Here is a 19,917-nt window from a genome sequence, read left to right on the forward strand (position 1 = left end):
AGAAAACAAAGGTCAGAAAATGCAGGTGTGTGTGTGGTACATAACATTTTCACTGCATGTAATGTGTTGTTTTATATGTGAATCTGATGTTCTTGTATGTAACATTTTATATCTCTAACAAAGACAAAGACATTTCTATTACTGCCTGCATTAACGGACAATAAAGTTTTGAATCTTGAATGTCTCACCCTCGGGGTCCAGCAGCTTGGTGAGGCCCAGGTGTTGCTCTGCCAGGTTGAAGGCATTCTGCAGGTTGTAGTGAGCGTTTGATTTCTTCAGCTTGTCGAAGTCGATCAGGTCCGGTCTGAAGAGGAGAAATTCAAGAAAGACGATACATAAATACACAAATACGCAAAAATAAAAACAGAAAGAGACTGAACTCAGGGATGCACGCGGGATTTTAGAAATACGTCTGTCACAAGTTCCCCTAAAGACGACTTTAAAATGTTTTAATTACTTGGATTTTTTTTTTTTATATTTTAAAGTGATCAAACACAGAGACACAATCATTCCTAAGAAATGCTCTTAATTTTTATAGTAATACAGTATGGAAAACAATTTTAAAACTACCATAATTCTATTTTTTCTATTGTACTTTTCCTCACGTCAGCCCGTCTTCTTCCAGCTGCTCTCTGCTGCTGCACATTGAAATCATTGCAGGAAAAAAGTCAAATTTCTCAATAAAAAGCATACTCTACTTGAAACTTGTGACAAACTGCCAAAAACAAACCAAGGAAATGCAACAGGAAAACTACAGTCAGCTATATTTTATATACAGGACTTAAGTTTCAAACTGCAGGATGTGAACTTCCCCCACAGGCTGCTAAAAACCAAAAAAACAGATTAGAGGGCAACTTATGACTCTGATTGAAATTAAAATTTCACAGATATTTTTAATTTCTATTGAACAAATCATTTATTTTGAATGTCTACTGTGACCGTTGACCAGAAAATGTGGATCAGTGACTGACATGCAGTTGACACAGAGACAAAGACATAAAGAAAATGACAGAAGTTTCAGATAATAAACAGATTTTTATGCGTCTCTGCTGCGTGACTGATCTGAATATGGGTTTTTATTTGGTTTAAACATAGTTTTCTTTATGTTCCGCATAAAGAAATGTTTCAAGTCTAAATGTGGTTTGAAGGAAACAGTCTGCTGACTGATCAGCTGAGACTCTGCAGTCATTAAAGAACAGACTGTGTGCAGCGGCTCAGCAGAGGAATGATGGGACGTTACTGTGGAGTTATTTGTGTTTGTGGATAATGAGGTCATTTCTCTTCAAAGCTACAATGAGTAGAATTATTTGTGTGATCATAGCAGCTTCTCATGGTATACGTTTTGAAGGAGGGCGAGAAAAGCAGAGAAAACTCTGTGGGGCTTTTCTCCCTCCTTTATTCAACAGCTTGGTCTTTCAAATTGAGAGCATGACTCATTGATTTCACATTCAGATTTTGCAATGCTTTCCCTCAAAATCCTGCACTGACACTCACATAGCTCTTTTTTTGTGTGTTTGGCTCTACTTCTGCTCAAACTGAATACACTCAGATACACAGCAGCTGCCAACCAGAAAAATAAAAAATGTGGAGCACGAGGAGTTTCTACCTGTGTCTGTGGATCGGTGTGTGTCGTGATGAGTTCCTACCTGTGTCTGTGGATCAGTGTGTGTCAGGATGAGTTCCTACCTGTGTCTGTGGATCGGTGTGTGTCGTGATGAGTTCCTAGCTGTGTCTGTGGATCGGTGTGTGTCGTGATGAGTTCCTAGCTGTGTCTGTGGATCAGTGTGTGTTGTGATGAGTTCCTACCTGTGTCTGTGGATCAGCGTGTGTTGTGATGAGTTCCTACCTGTGTCTGTGGATCAGCGTGTGTTGTGATGAGTTCCTACCTGTGTCTGTGGATCAGTGTGTGTTGTGATGAGTTCCTACCTGTGTCTGTGGATCAGTGTGTGTCGTGATGAGTTCCTACCTGTGTCTGTGGATCGGTGTGTGTTGTGATGAGTTCCTACCTGTGTCTGTGGATCAGCGTGTGTCGTGATGAGTTCCTACCTGTGTTTGTGGATCAGTGTGTGTCAGGATGAGTTCCTACCTGTGATTGTGGATCAGTGTGTGTCAGGATGAGTTCCTACCTGTGATTGTGGATCAGTGTGTGTCGTGATGAGTTCCTACCTGTGTCTGTGGATCAGTGTGTGTTGTGATGAGTTCCTACCTGTGTCTGTGGATCAGTGTGTGTCGTGATGAGTTCCTACCTGTGTCTGTGGATCAGTGTGTGTTGTGATTAGTTCCTACCTGTGTTTGTGGATGAGAGCGTTGAAGGCCATCCCGTCTCTCCAGCTAGTGGTGAAGTTGTGGATGTTGACGTTTGGATATCTGGACGGGGAGAGAGAAAAACACAGCTCATCAGGTTTTCATGTACGACTACAGCGACTGAAAATAATATTTAATGAAGCACAATTATTCATTTAGTGATGTTAGTGAAATTATACCAAAGCTGACTGTCAGCCTCAACTCTTTTCTTCCACATCAAACAGAATTAAAGCTTTCAGAGATGCTGGTTAACGGTGGAAACATGAAGGCTAATGGGGGAAAAATATTCCCACTTTGTAGAAAGAAGCACCATCAATCCCCATCAGTAATGATTTAGATCTTGTATCGATTCTCACCCTGCTGTCTTCATCTGACACCAGAGGAGCAGAGCATCTTTAGCCGACTTCTTCTCCTTATTGTCCTCCGTCTCCACACTGATGTCCTGGATCTGAGACACAAAGACAGACAGAGTAAGCACTGATGTAACTGACATTAAATGGGAAAAATGTTGCAAAATATGTTAATTTATTAATCATATTAATTTACAATACTGACTGAACAGCTAACTGTCTTTTTGAGACATTATTCATAATGTTTGTCAGCTGATTATTCATTTATTAAATCAACTGTTCAATCATTACTCAACATAATGCAAACTGCAGACACATTTATAAAGGAAACCAGATCAACTAACAGAGAGGAAACAACACAGTAAAGAAAATCAGTCACTGACTTCATTTCTACACCATTAACATCATATCTGAGTGGTCAAACATATGCAAGAAATATTCATCATACAAAAATCCTTACTGCAGTTGCAGTTCAAAAACATACATTTCAAATGTTCGGTTTCTCTTTATAAGATATTGGGGTTTTTTTTTTTAACTCCATGAAGCAGAAAGATCCAGAGCAACAGTATGCAAAGAAATATTAGTTTTCTGAGAGATCATAGCATCCCTGCACAAATTAAATGGGAGTGAAAATTCCTCAAGTTGGTGTTTTTACCTGTTTCTACCAAAGATCTTTATGATCAAACAGATCACCACACACGCATATTCATGTTTTCACACACGTGTCCATACAGTCCATACATGTGTAATGTCCTCTGCCTGGAAACTCACAGTGACATGTCTGACAGGGATGCTCAGTCTAACCTGAATCTCTAATCCTACAGCCTTCAAACAGCCCGCTGAAGAAGAGTGAGAACCAATCAGAACGTTTGGACAAATGTCCTCACTGTCAACACTGACATCAACAAACACGTACATCTGCACTGCTGCGTGCATTCCTTAAACCCCACCCCCACCTTACTCTGACTATAACTATACAAACAACTCATAAGACCTTTCAAATTGTCCTCACTTTCTTAAACTGTCCTCTCCATCCAAACTTCCTAAAACAGTCCTCACTTTTCATAAAGGTTCTCATTTTAACAAAATGTCACTTTCTTTAAATGTCCCTGATTTCTAAACATGTCCTCACTTCTCAAAAATGTCCTCACTTTCTAAGAATGTCCTCACCGTCCAAACATGTTGCCATTTTTCAAAAATATCGTCAGTTTTCAAAAATGCCTGCGCTGTCCCAAAATATCCTGTCTTTTCAAAAACAACCACGGCTTCTCAAACATGTCCTCGCTTTCAGAAAATGTTTCAAAAAGTCCTCGATTTCCAGATCGTCTTCACTCTAATCGGTCCTCGCAAAGTCAGCAAAAGAGCGCACAAATGTCTCACCTTCATTGATTGACATCCGTCAGTTTCAGTCTGACTGCAGCGTGAGCCACATCTGAACCACAAATCAACGCCGTCACAGCATATATGACACACAAACACACCACGGACACACACTCTGCGGTCCTTCTGTCTCTCTCCCCCCTCATTCCTCCACTGCAGGATTTAAAACCACTAAAAAGAGTTTTTTTTTAATCCTCACGGCTTATAAAAGCTAAATCCTTTTCACCCATTTTCCCAACTGTTCACTGTCCTTAATGATGACATCATCGCCCGAGTGACACGACAACCCCGTCAACATACAGTAACGAGTGTGACGAGTGTTTCTCTGAGCGTAATTTCACTCATTTAATTATTGACATCGTGTTTGAAGCGGATAAAGAAGCTCAGGACTGACTGTTGAGTGACGTGAGGAGATGAAGGAGCATCTAACAGTCATCTCACTTCTTTAAAAAGAAATCGGAAAACTCAACTAAATAATAGTAAAATATTAACTGACAACTCCTAATCGTTCAGTAACTCATTAAAGATTTAAACGATGCCACATTTGTAGGATTATTAAGGATTAAATATCAACCAACTCTGCTCTCATATCTGCAGAAATAATGTGGAACTTTATCTTTTAATTAAAAACATGAATGATGCGTCATTTTATGTTTTATGATTAGCACCACGCTCTGAGTTTACGCTCTCATGTCAGTTTATTAGGTACACTTGATGCCAGCTCTGTTTCTGCCAGTTGGTTCTGTTTTGAATCTCTGCTGAGCAACTCAGTCACTTGAGACGTGGCACCAGGGGCCTTCTAATCTAATATGAATACACTGAAATTGCCTGTGTGTATAATTAATTAATTTGGGGATCCAAAATAGGAATGCATGCCATAATTTCTATAAGAGGCTGCAGAGATAACGTTTAATTAGTTTAGTTTGGTTTAGCTGAGATCCTGATAGACGACAAACAAATGAAGTGTGACCCAAACATGCGCAGACCAACTCCATCTGTTAAACTCATTTTGGGATGCAAAATTGCACAGAGTAGAGGACTACGAGGGGTTTTAGTTAGAACAGAAGTTAGAGCAACACTTTACATCCCTGCCAGAGATGTACACTCATTTGGGGATGCAAAATTGCACAAAGCCCTGTCACCTGAAAATTGAAGGTGATGGACCAAATGACCCACGTCACCGCTGAAGTGTTCTGATTTCAACCGATGTGACCTCATAACTGCGCGGCTGTTCTGTGTTACCTGGAAGCGGAGGATGATGGTCCAGATGAGCCCCAGAGTGAGGCGGTGGTTTCCGTCGACGATGTCGTGGGAGCCCATGTTCTCCAGGTGGACCCTCTGCTCCTTGAGGAACTGCAGGGCCTTGTCCACGTTCTCCAGACAGTGGATTCGCATCCGACCCTTGGTGGGTTTGGGCTGGAACAAAAACACATCTCAGTTTGTTTACAACTTTCAAAAACCAGGAACCGTGAACCGCTTCACGCTGCCAAATGAACATGAAGAAGAAGAAGAAAACAGCTGCAGACACAGCTGAACGCTTTCAAAACCCACACTTTGTGTTTTGATAGCGATCACTGTTGAGTGAAAGTGTGTTTTCTTTTGCCAGAAAAGAACTTTTGCTTCACTTCATTACTAAATCATTAATCAGAAGATTTCCTCAATACAAACATCCAAAAACAGGAAAAATATTGCTAATACTTTAAGCAATAAATATTTCCCACAAAACAATCATTTACATGCATATTAAAGCAGAACTATGGCCACAAACCAAATGTGACAGCAAACTCCTCCTGAAGCCAAACAGCTTTAACTGCTCAAGTAAGAACTGCTGCTGAATAATGAGAGTCAGGAGGAAAATAACATGAGCTAATAGTTTGTGTTGAGTTTTGAAGAAGCAGAAAGTGAAAACTTATTTCCTCTGGAATGTACCAACTGTGAAGACTTAAAATCAAGTCTTTCATGACATGAAAACAAAATTCTGAAATATTCTGCTGATCAAATTAAGAAAACTTGAACTATTATTGATTTTCTTTGTTTTTCAATGAACTAAATTTGTCTCAAAAGCTTGGAAAATGAAATGGGACGAGTTATTTAAGAATTCTTTATTATGATTTCTACTGTAGGTGACAATTATTCAGTTGCCCTGAAAAAAAAAAACAATAAGGTGATTTCTGATTTCTGATCTAAATTGTTTTGAACTTGTTAAAATTTTTTGCCAGGATCATCTTTCTTTCCTTCATGTCTTTCATCTCTCATGCATCACACAGCTTTGTGTTTAGAGTGAATGGAGAAATTAAAAGTCACCTGGAGGAAAACATTCATACTTTCAGTCCTCTTCAGATCATGTGGTAATGATGCACTACAGCCTCCTGTGGCTGAAATGAGTATTACAACAACAAACACTTCTTCACCTGTTTTTACAGGTGGAGAAAATGTAAGGAACTTTATTCTGGCAAGACTTCTTTTTAAATCATAAACACATGAAAAAAATTTAGATCAGAAAAACATCACGATCATTACAGTCACATGTTCTTCAGCATTAATTTTGTGATCGTACAAGTTCAATGATTTGTATTCTTGTATTTTTTCTATTTATTTTTTCTTTGTGGTTTTGTTTGAAAATGTTCACAGTGACTCTGGATCTGATTGATGTTGGACATACTGATACATACCGTTAAAAGAGACATTTTTACATATCTACAACCTCCAAACCATCAGAGACGATTTTCTTTGAGCAGAAAACAAGTTTATCTTCTTTCCTGTCTATTAATATGTATAGACCATATGTTACATTTATTGAAAGGCCCTGAAGAAATCTTCATTCTTAAAGATTCATGAACATTCAAAAAATGAGAGAAAGGCAGAAATCTGGCGGTGCAGGTGAGATATTTGACTGACAGACATTATTGCGGCGCAGGGATTTAACAGTGTGATAACCTACTTTACTGCAGCGCTTCAGACAGATGTCTGACAGCTCTGCACGTACACAACAAACAAACAACAACAGGAAGTCAGCTGAAGGTGAAAGGAAAGATACAATCATTAAGAGAGCCAGGAGAACGTCCAGGGTCTGTAGTTAGAACAGAAATCAGAGCGTCAGTCTACGTCTCAGCACAGACTGGAAGAAATACTCAGGTCCTTCACTGAAGTAAAAGTACTGACAACAAGGGAAAAATACTCCCTTAAGTAAAAATCCTACTAAAGTACAAAAGTATTACCAAAAGAAATAACTGATTCCTTCTTCTTCCCTCTCTCTCATTAATCATCTCACGTCCAACAGTTCATATCATATCATATAACTATGCATCAGTTTTTCACATGCAGAGCTCTGTGGTCAACATAGAAAGAATAAATACGCAGACTTTCAAAATAAAGACACAAAAACCAGTTGGTTAAGTTTAGGGAAAGGTCATGGTTTGGGTTAAAACAGGCACGTTATATAACTCACCTGGATTTCATAACAAAACTTCTGCAAGTAAACTTACAAACACTTGAAGAAAAGTTTGAAGAAAAGATGCATGATTAAAAACTTGCTGTCTGTCTTTCATACATGTTAAGATAAATCATAGTTCTGATGCACAAATCTGTTTTCAGTTTTGGGGCTTTTCTCTAATCTTTGCTGTTTTGTGAAACATTGGATCATGTTGAACCTTGAATAATTATTTAAATGACACCATGTGAGACATTTTGAGGGGAAATGTCTCTCTGGAAACAACTTAACATGACAAGAGACTAAATACTAAATACTGCTTTTCAAAAGAACAATTTTTGGTCAAAAGAAAAAATAGAAAGTCTTTCTGGAGTTGCAACTATTAATTTCTCTACCTTCCTCTTTTGTTTTTTTGGATTTATCATAAAAGACTAGCCTCCGGTGCCGAGCTGTGGATGTAGGATGACACGTGATTTTACAACTGGAGAATTTAAAAATCTCTTCAGGCTTCAAGTCCATGTCATTTTTTGTTGAAGCCACTGGAAAGGGGCAACAGAGCCACATGTCAGTGGAGCTGCAGGTTGCAGATTCCTGGCTAAATGGGCCACAAACCAATGTTTCGTACTTAATAATCTTATGTATTTTTATGCAAAATATTAATATGAAAAGTAAAATATTTCCCACTGAAAGTAGTGGAGTACAATTATAAAGTAATGTAAAATGGAAATACTTGAATAAAGTTCAGGTATTGATTTAAATTCTAGTCTAATGTTGTACACAGTGGATATATTCCTGCTATCAGATGATCGAACACCACAAAGCTGCAGCATTAAGAGAGCTAATTTTGAAAACGTCCATCTGTTTATGAAGCAGCTCCTCTGTATTGTGTCTGTGTAATATATGGAGGATTAGAGCCGCAGGATGTTGTGCAGGAGCAGACAGAGAGGAAGAGCGCTGATGCAATTAACATGGATCTAATGGCAATAACGTACACATCCTGCATCTGGTCAATATCTGCCTTTAAAATGATTCAGTCTGCAGAGGCTGAAACGTGTGACCAGCTGGTGATTATCAACCTGCTTCCTCTCCTCCATCCTCACCTGAACCACACTGATGAAGCAGTTTGTCTTCATATTCACTCTGATTCATTTCCACTGTGTATTATTGCACCTCTGCTCTTTTTCCCTGAAGGTTCATGGTCTCTTACATAAAAGTTTCTAACTTCAAAGTGGCTATAATCAACATTTTTATAATAACAAGGTCTGAAAAGACAATGTGTTGGTGTCTGTGGAGAATTATGTGCAGATCCTCTCAGCCCTGCGGAGCTTCACAGTGAGTTTCAGCTCACTGTTTATCTGTTTGGACACAACTTTACTTTACTGTCGTTTTCAGACAGAAAGCTGTAAAAAGTGACTGTACACGACCTGCTGAGCAGCAAACAGACGCAATTAGGTTATAGTGGAACATTTAGCAGCTAAAGAATCAGATAATTTCCTCAGGAGGTGGTGGAGACCAAAAACGGAGCTAAAAGAGAGAGAATATTGACCTCCTGACCACCTGACATCCATCAGGTGACACAAACACAACTACAAAAAAGCTAAATGATCATAAGCAAAAACTAAAGAATGAAATAAACAACTGTTTGCTGATAAGGTTGAAAAATCAAATTTAAAGGCAATAATACCAATATGTTCTGTTGTTTTTGTTCTTTAATAGATAAATTTTCACCACCTTAGCCTGCTGTCACAGTCTTTTTGGACGGGAAACCACTGTTTTATCAGCCACATATCACTCTCTCTACACAGGAGGTGTTGGTCTAGTTTGACTGTGTCATTGTGTGACTTCAGTGTTTTAAAGGGATAGTTTAGATTCACTGAAGTCACACAATAACACAAACAAACTAAAAAAAAAAATCAAGCAGTGTAAGACCAGTTCTGTGAGCTAAAATAACTGATTTTGTCAGTGGAGTCTGGTGGCTTTGGAAAGAGCGATATAACAGCAGTTTCTTATTGGAAAAGGCTGTCCAATGGTGAGGTAAAGCATGAAAATATTCTAAATATAAATATAATTCTATTCTATGTAAAATTATATTTTAAGGCAGGCCTTTCTTTAAGAGGCTAAAAAACAATTTGCTGCCGATTGCAGGTTTAAGAACGGACATAGCGAGGTGCAGATCATGTCTTCTCTGGGAATAAAATGCATATTGTGCAAGAACTTGAAAAGTTTTGTCCAATTGTTATTATTATTATTATTATTATTATTATTATTATTATTATTATTATTATTATTATTAAATATTTTATAAAACATGGAGGAAATGTTGCAAACTGTTAACCTTAGAAATCACAGAAGGTGGAAAACATTTGGACAATTAATCATGTCCTCAAGAACGTAAGTGTTAGTGTGTTGAAGTTTTGAAGGTAAGACTGTGTACATTATAAACTGCAGCCTGAAACAGTTAACTTATTACTGTCATCATCATGTTTTTGGCTTTTATGACTCTTTAACAGCTTTACGTCGTGCTGATGGTTGATAATTTGTCCTTTAGATGAAGCAGAATGTTTATGGTGATGCTGAATCTTGAAACAAATAAAACAAAATACAGGAATAATAAATAACCACAATAAAATAAATGTCTGAGGTGTGGATGCAACATCCTGCAGGCTGTCCTCTGTCCAACACTGACCATCCAAACTACAACCAGGACGCCGTCCAACAATAACACTGCCGTCTTTGCTTTTCCTCGCACAGACACATAAACACCACCCGGCTCAGAGCCGCTCACTGATTCAGGATCTGGACTCAGACCAGAGATATTTTGGACTGTTGTCTCCAGGTGGCACAAATCCAACAAACCACACACAGATTCAGTGTCGGTCTGTTCCTGCAGCTCAGAATCAGCACAAAAACCAACCAAAAATTATTTCACCTCCATCAACAGTGTGGTGCGGATCTGCAGAGGGAATTTCCCCCGTCACAGGGTTTTGGCTGATTTCAGACATAAATATAACGCTGTGTCATATTCACTGTAAAAAATCATACAGGAACTCAGTGAAATCAACTAATCTTTTCTCATCAATTTATCTTAAATATACATTCAACAAATATGTATTCGAGTTAATTACACTTAAAATATCAAGTACTTCTTTTCAGAACTTAGAAACGTGAATTCTTTTAACTTGAAGTCTTTTGACATGAAACGATGAGTTGAGCGAACGTACTGTAACAAATTAAATCAACTCATTAAACTCAGTCTCTAAGGAAACATGACAAGCATATTAGTAAACCTCCCAGCATGCATTGTGTGAGAGACCCTTGTTTTTTTTAACAGTTTGAAGAAAACGTTCTGTGTGTCTCTAAAACTCTTTAAGATCGGATGAAAACACTGCAGACTTGGTTTGGGCCAATAGACTGACAGTCCTCAACCACAGTAATATCCATACCGTAGCCTTCTGTATTTGAGGTAGTTTGTCCCCTCAGAGTTGCCATAGAGCTGTTGCCTCAGCTCAGTTTTTAATATGTGGGAAAGAAAATAAAAAGAAGCTGCTGCTGTTGTTCATTCACTACATCTCCATGTTGTGTTTATTATTTTTTTCTGAAACACCACTTAGTTACGGACATGTGGTGCTGAGAGCAACGATGTCCTCATCCAACGTGATGTTTCACTGTGGACATCATCATAGCCCAGTTTGGTGGACATCGTCCAACCCTACTGCAAACCATTTTAAAGTTGAGTATTGAATTCATTTTTCTGCGCAACTTAATATCTTACACCTGTTTTCTCAAGTGCAACTGAATTCATATCAAGTTTCTCTGACTAGAAAAGTTTCTTCACTATAAATCGCTACAAAATTACCTCAACTTGTCTTTTCAAATTCAGTCAACTTAAAATATGAAGGCAGCCAGTTCACCAACTTTTTGTAAGTCAAACAATAAAGTTTATTCTTACAGTCTTTGTAGGGATGTAACAATTTATCAAATATCGCAATGCTGCAATAAAAAATGTCTCAATACTGTACTGGACTGTGACAATATATATTCTGTAATATAACATGGTTAATTAATTTATTTTATAAAATTACGGCTACATTGTTTTTGCTTTGTAATCATAATTCAAGCATCATTTACCAAAGACAACTCATGCCAGTGTTTTGCACAGGCTCAGGTCACATCTTCTTGATTATGTGACTTTATTTTCTCAGTTTAAAGAGTCAGTTCTTCATTTCACACAAAGAATTTAAGCTGCAGCTGCTCCTGTTCAATATGTGAACCTGTTTCTGTTTATTAAGTTTGAAGAACTTAACTTTCAGAAGTTTTCATCATATATGTTTTCTTTAAACTACAGAAAAGAAAGAGTTTTAACTCTCACGCAATGCATGCTGGGAGGTGTGTTGATGTTAAGTTTATGAGTTGATGTCCTTCCATTCTTTATTTCTTGTATTTTCACTGGAGCGGGGTTATCGTCTCGGTTCTCTTCTGCCTCTGCAGTGTGGAAACAGCCGCTCGCTCTCAGATTCTTCTGCTGCTTCTGGAGGCGTTTTGGCTCCATGTGAACCCTGAAAGTTACTCAATGACTCCTTTCACAACTCGAACACCCCCCCACAACGTCTCCCACTGTTATTCTCTCCATCCGTCCAGCTCAACACTTCACTATCACTCTGCCGCTCTGGTTTATTTTAGTTCTCCATCCTTTTTCTTCCCTCTCTGCATACATCCACCCAGTCCTCCTCTCCTCACTTCCTCCTCCATAAGCATCCAAAATGCCAGATATTCTCTGGCTCTCTGCCCAGACGCAAAACATACAAAACTGTAAAAAATAACACAGAACAAACAAAGTCTAACATACATGTAAAATAATCTGATCTATAGTGACTTTTTATTGAAGTCCGGGCTGACTGTTTTCTCTCTGTGTGTGTTTGACAGGTTGTGAAAAGACCGGATGACAGCAGAGTGGAGACAGAAGAGTTGGAGGGAGACGGCCAAGAAGAAGAAGAAGAAGAAGAAGAAGAAGAAGAAGAAGAAGAAGAAGAAGAAAAAACGAAGAAAAAGAAGAAGAAAAAGAAGAGGGGAGTTTGGCTCGTAGCACTGGAAGTCACAAGGCGGGGGGTGACATTGGGACAGACTGAGTGAGTTTTGAGTAAGACGGTGAGGAAAAAATGTGTGTGTGTGTGTGTGTGTGTGTGTGTGTGTATACTACTTATATTTAGACCTTTTTAATTTGCCACAGAGTGCATTTAATGAGACTGATGGACACCATGAGCTGGAATCAGGGGTTTCATGATGCCGCTCCGTTCAGCCTGCTGCCCCTCAAAAAATGATCTGCCCTGCAGCCACGGTGGCCTTGATGCCCCGCCCACACTGCCCCAGCTGATTTCACTGTTTTCTCCTCAGCCTCTTTTCTGTCTTTTGTTGAATTCTGGAATTCTGATTGAGCAACAAGAAGTGAAACTCTGGGGACAAAAACCAGAAGTGGGTTAAACTATTTCAAGCCTGGTATGAACTGCCAGTAAATCTGTGGATAGTCTGAATGAACACCAACCAACCAGGAGACTTAAAGGGATAGTTTACCTAAAAGTAAAAATTCAGTCATTATCTGCTTATCCTCATGTCGATCGAAGGTCAGGTTTGGTTTTTTCAGTTCACAAAGTTTCACAGGAAAACAGTGTTGCAGGATCTCCAAAACAATGGAAGTGAATGGTCAAAACCACATAACACACAAACTGAGTACAGCTGCGTCTCATTATTAGAAGATCTTTACTCTGCATTTATGAACTGAACTAAATATTAAGTCAAGGTGATTTTGTGAGTGTGTGAACATGTCTTGTATCCACCAAGGTGACACAGAGCAGGTAGCATAAAATAAACTGCTGCAGGTTTAACACACACACACACACACACACACACACACACACACACACACACTGAGCTGCAGCGGTGTGGTGGAGGTAGTTTGTGGTTAATGATTGTTGGAGTCATAAATGTGTTCAAACAAGCAGATAAGACGAGTGGGAGAGCAGAGACACCCAACATCTGTTTGAGAGCAGACAGACCGAAGAGAAGCTACGAGTTAGAAAAGAATCAGTTCAGCTATTCAAAGTGTGATTCATCTTATTTTGATTAGAGAAAATGTAGAAATCATTTGCATACTTGATATCTGAAAGTTTCAAATGAGAGGATTTTAACGTGGGACTTCAGAGTTCAGAGACTAAAATGCACATAATTAATATGTATTGTTTTATTTTTCTTGACAGTTGTATTGAGATAAATTTAATCTAAAACTTAAATTTGTCTCTTTCACAGTGAGTCCTGTTCATTAAACTCACTTTAATTTATTTGTTCATAAGAAATTATATTACAATGACACATTTATCAAAGTGCCTTTGTCAATTTTGCCTCAACGTTCTGCAACAAACTACCTGTAGAAGAAAGCTAAAAAGTTATCTCTTCATTTCAGCCTTTTCCTGATACCAGCCTGAAACTGTTTTACATTTCGCACATCTGCACAAAATGTAAAATGCAAAATTGACAGGGAGCGATCTGAGAGAGACAACAGAAAAACAGGATTTCCTGAAAAGGTGAACTGTTCCTTTAACCTGCTGTTCGGATGTGATGCTTCAGCTAAGCCTTTATTTCAGTTTGTTAAAAATAAATAAATAAATAAAGACAGAACGAGAAAGACAGGATCTGGTCTTGACACGTCCTCCCCTCTGCTCCCCTTTCAAAATAAAAGCCCTGACAGAGCGCTGTGACCCACCAGTCTCTCTCCTGACAGGACCTCCAGCAGTTTGATGAGCATGCGTCCGTCCCTCAGGTCCATGTAGAGGTCAGTGATCCGACACGAGACTCTGGACAGGTGTGAGTTCACCCATTTGGTGAAGGTCTTCTTCTGCACCGCCTCGCGCTCATCTGGACGAGGGACACAGACACACACAGACAGAAAAAGAGAGAGAGAGAGAGAGAGAGAGAGAGATTAGCGTCAGTGGAAAAGGAATCAAACCTGCAGGTGAAATATAAGAGACTGAAAGTTATGGGAAAAAAAGTTGGGATTATTGTGTCAAACTCTTGTTTCTAACAGTTTCTGACAGTTTGACTCCTGCTGATCTCTGCAGGTGTGAGTGGATGTGTGGATGTGTGTGTGTGTGTGTGTGTGTGTGTGTGTGTGTGTGTGTGTGTGTGTGTGTGTGTGTGTGTGTTGTCAGCATCCCCTCAGCTCATTGTTCCTGGAAAGCTGGTGTGTGTTTGTGTGTGTGAGAGTATGGGAGAGGTTTCCTGTGTCTGACAAACCAGACTAAATCACCACTCTAAATATTCTCTCACACACACACACACACACACACACACACTGACAGCAGACACCTGCTGTCTGCAACACAACTTAGTTTATTTCCCACAGGCCTGATGGTTATTGTTACTGATCACACACACACACACACACACACACACACACACACAACACACACACACTGCTGCAGAGACTCTGACATACTGTACACACACACACACACACACACACACACACTCAGAGTGCTTCCTTGGCTGAACTCAGGCTCAGTTGCCATGGTGACACAGTCACAGGAGGAGGAAGTTGCACAACCTGGCACCAGAAGGGAGGAGAGGGTGTGACACACACACTTACACACACACAGCTGTTGAATATGTGTGTTTTTCACACTCTAGTGAATTCTGTCACACACGCTGTCAAAGATTTACAACAGAGTCGACAGCAGATTCAGTTTCTCCTCCGCGACCGTGTCAGGCGAGCAGCAGCAGAGAGGACAGAGGTCAAAGGTCGCAGCAGACTGATGATGACACCAGCGCTGACACTTTGTTTTCACGGTGCGACCACCCAACCATCTCCACGATACGCCAAACTAAAACTCTCCCCAAAAAACTACTAAAACTACTCCCCATGTCCCTGTTGTGAGGCTCTGATTGGTTGATTCTGGTACTCATTAAGTTAAATGAACTAAACAAACAAAACAACCAAAAATTTGTACATCGTGACATGAACACAAACACACACACACACACACACACACACACACACACACACACACACACACACACACACACACACACACACACACACACACACACACACACACAGTCAGTCCAGAGAGTGCATGAACTCAGAGCAGAAAATGAGACACGAATAAACTCTGTTTGACTTCTGGAAGGAAACTGGACTTCAACACACACACACACACACACACACACACACACACACACACACACACACACACACACACACACAGATAGTGATAAGAACCGCTGAGTATTTTATACATGCAAACAAACACTGATACGAGTTCCTGACCTTCAGAGTGTGTTAGTTTGCAGCAGGACAATAGCTTCAGTGTTCGCTGGCATTCAGCAGCTTTATCTCTCAGCACAAACACACTGGGAGGATTTTTCATATCAAACTGGAGCTGCTGGAAATATGTGGACAAGACGTCAACGTGTCTATGAGCTGCTCGTTATCCACAGAGAGACAAAACATGGACGACTGGACGGAGCCTCAGACACGCTACAGTTAACAGTCTGCACTCCTTGAACTAAAATAATGATGTAATCATAGTTTAATAATATTTAATATGTAGCATAAATTCAATAAGGAGGGAGCACTGGAATGAAAAATAATTAAAACACGTTTACTGGTGGTGAATATTTCTGATATTAGTGGTGGACAGACTTCTGTGTGTGTGTGTGTGTGTGTGTGTGTGTGTGTGTGTGTGTGTGTGTGTGTGTGTGTTATCGCCATCTTCATGCTTCCTCCTGCATTTTCTGCACACAAGTGTGTGTCCACTTCATGCTATTTAGACCCTGTGTGTGTGGTTGTGTGTGTGTGTGTGTGTGTGTGTGTGTGTGTGTGTGTGTGTGTTGGGGCTTCCCCGTCCTGCACTGAAAAAGAAGCAGATGCTCGTCCCAGCAGGAAAATGCGGTTACACCAACACACACAGCCACACAAAAACTGCTCGACTACACCCACAAACCTCCGGCTCACACTGTGTGTGTGTGTGTGTGTGTGTGTGTATGTGTGTGTGTGTGTGTGTGTGTGTGTGTGTGTATTATATCAGTTCTATGATCAGTATTCTGTCTGGACGTCTGTCCTTGTACTTCCCTCTTCTTCTAATCTGTACTCACACTTTATTTTTTAATATTTCTCATGAGAAAAGGCTGCAACTAACAATTATTTTCAGAATCGATTAATCGGCTGATTATTTTCTCGATTAATCGATTAGTTGTTTGGTGCATCAAATCTCAGAAAATGTTGATCAGTCTTTTAATAATCGGTTAATGTCTGCAGCTCTATATTACATTATTCACTGTGTCTGCTCAGATACACTCAGTTAGAACTGCAGCACTCTGTTTCAAAGTCAAAACCCGTAACATGAATATTTTCTGGTTTCTTTACTCCTCTCAGAGTAAGTGAATATTTTTGGGTGGACGTCATCGTGGGTTGGTTGCAGCCCTATAGCTTAGTTCTGTACTCATTGTGATTATTATTGTGAAATAGGTCTTAAATTGCAATATTGCAAATATTGTTATGTCCCTAGTTAGTTATGTTGTCAAGTCATTTATAAACAGATCAGTTTGTAAAATAGTACAGCCTGCACCGCACAGTGACACCCCTATAAAAAATCCAGTTTGATTGAAAAGATTTTTTAAGAGATTTAAATGAATATTTGGACAATATAAGAATAATAACAAAAGAAACCAGCGTTCAGGGACTCATCAACGTCTGGAGGACGAAACTATGATGACAGAATAAATCATTATTCTATAAACCAGTTCGTTCCACAACATTTCCTTCAGGAGTCATTTCAGGTGACTGTTAGCATCGAGCTAAATGAAGAGGTTTGACCTGCTAATGCTAACACACACACACACACACACACACACACACACACACACACACACACACACACAGAGCTAAGCAGAACTCAATGTCAATGGCTTCAATTACCTCCTCTGGCTGCACAGATACACTGCTGAATCCACAAGATGCACAGCAGTGTGTGTGTGTGTGTGTGTGTGTGTGTGTGTGTGTGTGTGTGTGTGTGTGTGTGTGTGTGTGTATTTCATTAGAGCGAGAGGAGACAGTGATGTATTGACGTGGTCTCTGTGGGTCAATAACGTGTGCACGCACGCACGCACGCACGCACGCACACACACACACACACACACACACACATAATTACTGCAGAGGATGACCTTAACCTGAGCCTGAGGAAACACACACACACACACACAGACACAGGCCAGACAGAGGTGTGGCCTTGTTTGTCTCTGTTGGGACAAAAAACAAAAGAAAAAAAAAATCTATGTCTCCGCCCACTTTAACACACACACACACACACACACACACACACACACAGAACCAGAGAAAGGAATTTGCAGCCTGAACATCATGTGAGGTGCATCACTCCTCGTATCACCCTGTGAATGGATCACACACACAGACAACAATTGTAATGCATCATGGGAAGTCAAGGTCGTAATGTGACAAGAATTCATAGAGGGTTTCAACACACACACACACACACACACACACACACAAACAAACACACACACACACACACAAAGATACAAACACACTCTGACCAGTGAGGTGTCTGAGGGCAGATCAGGACATTTCAGCGTGTGACTGCTGGACGCTGATGAACATTTTTATTTAAATTGGACTGTTATGATTCGCAAAAAATCCCCTAAAATGAAAATGAAAAATTATCCATCTTTCTGCAGGAGTGTAAAAATCAGGAGAAAGACAGGAAAGGACCGGAGGAAAAGAAAGGGAGGCAGAGGGCATGGAAGAACAAACAAGGAAAGGAACCAAAGGAACACGGGGCACAGATCGCAATTTTCTTGGCCAGTTCTGATTTTTTTTTTTTTTTTTTTAGAAGTCTGCTGATTCCAGTTTTTTTTCTTTCTACAAACTCTAACTGTCAGCATACATAAACATTTTTTTTAACTTTTCTTTATGACAATTAGAAGAACTGCTGCACACGTTCTTGCTTAATGTTGCCACATTTATTTAATTTAACTTATTTCCACTAAACAAACAGAAGCTGCCTCAATGATCCAATCAGCCAATCAGAGGACTGCAAACTGCTCCGTCAGACAACAGCATTCAAAAGATTAGGGCTGCACAATTAATTGCAACTGCAATAACATCATGATCACATCTTTTTTTGAGAAAAGGGAAAAATGTGTGAGGTCCTGTAGAGCTGCAGAGATGAGCTGTTTGTTTGGTTCAGACCTCAATAAATATCACATCATCACGATTCTTTACTGGAAAATTAAATGTTATGTTCACAATAAAGAACACTGATTAAACTTCTAGAATATTTTCTTTCCCTCTCTACTCGTGTCCTCTCCCTCTTCTTCCTCTAACTCTTCATGCTGTCATTAGCAGCACAACTCTTCAGCGACTCTTCATCAAAGGATTTGGCATCTTGCCTGCTTTTTCCACATGACGCGTGCAGTTCTCTGCAAAAATACACAGTGAAAATGATTTGTTGATATTCATATCAACATCACACCTTTCACTACAGTTTCACTGTCTATATCTGTGATGTATCAGAAAAAAACTAATCAGGTCTCCGTCTCTCTCTGATCAACTCTTCTGCAGCTCAGTGGATAAAGACAGGGCTGGTAGCAGCAGTGCTGCAGCAGAAATGTCATCTGTGTGTCTATTACATGAACCATTTCAGTGCATGCATCTATATTTCAGAATTTAGATGCATTCACTGCAGAAAAACATGAATTCAGAAAAACAGAACTGGATATATCTGACACTGATCAGCTGGTCAAGCTGGAAACAGCCAATTCAGTTCCCTGCTCGACCGATCAGTGCATCTTTAAGAATTTCCCAGTTTGGGATCAATAAAGTACCATCGGTCTATCTATGTGTCTATCTTTAAAGGGGGAGGAAAAGAAGAAGAAGAAGACAAGAAAGGAAAAGAAACTACAGGAAGGGAAAGCAAGGAAAAGTATGAAAAATTATGGGGGAAAAAGCACAGAACAAGAAATGAAGGGGAGTAAGAACATGATCCAGCTGTAATCAGACTTTCCCGTCACTCCAGATAATAAAACAAAAGAGGGAACAACAGTTTCCATCCAACAAACAGATAAAATGTACATTTCTGTCCTGAACTGAGCCTTCAGGCAGAGCTGCTCCCCAGCTGTGTCCAAACCAACCCGGCTCCACCAATCAGCTTCTTTCATTCATAGATTAGTATAAGGTCAGGGTCAGCAGGGGTCAGGGTCAACGCTGGAGACACAGACCCACCCCTCCCCTCATGACCATCATCGCACAGGAGGCGGGACTTGAACACACACACACACACACACACAGTCCAGGAGGACGGGGTTCCTGACAGTTTCAACTCGGGGTTAAAAAAACCCCAAGAGACACAACAGCAGCAACAACACACTAAAAATGACATATTT

General features: G+C 39.8%; 1 protein-coding gene across 3 annotated transcripts in view; it reads right to left on the reverse strand.

The window, feature by feature from the left end:
* Positions 1-19,917, reverse strand: part of LOC146314999 (spectrin beta chain, non-erythrocytic 1) — a 136,812-nt gene that overhangs the window by 39,948 nt on the left and 76,947 nt on the right. For all 3 annotated transcript variants that reach the window (XM_084736645.1, XM_084736643.1, XM_084736646.1), the window contains 5 exons: positions 14,219-14,370; positions 5,277-5,450; positions 2,661-2,752; positions 2,287-2,367; positions 189-304 (listed from right to left, as the gene is read on the reverse strand). In XM_084736645.1, the coding sequence (XP_084592771.1) occupies positions 189-304; positions 2,287-2,367; positions 2,661-2,752; positions 5,277-5,450; positions 14,219-14,370 (615 nt within the window). The remainder of the gene's footprint in view (positions 1-188; positions 305-2,286; positions 2,368-2,660; positions 2,753-5,276; positions 5,451-14,218; positions 14,371-19,917) is intronic.

The sequence above is a fragment of the Lutjanus erythropterus genome, chromosome 14 (assembly GCF_056507025.1).
Source record: "Lutjanus erythropterus isolate fLutEry1 chromosome 14, fLutEry1.hap2, whole genome shotgun sequence".
NCBI classification, from domain to species: Eukaryota; Metazoa; Chordata; class Actinopteri; order Lutjaniformes; family Lutjanidae; genus Lutjanus; species Lutjanus erythropterus.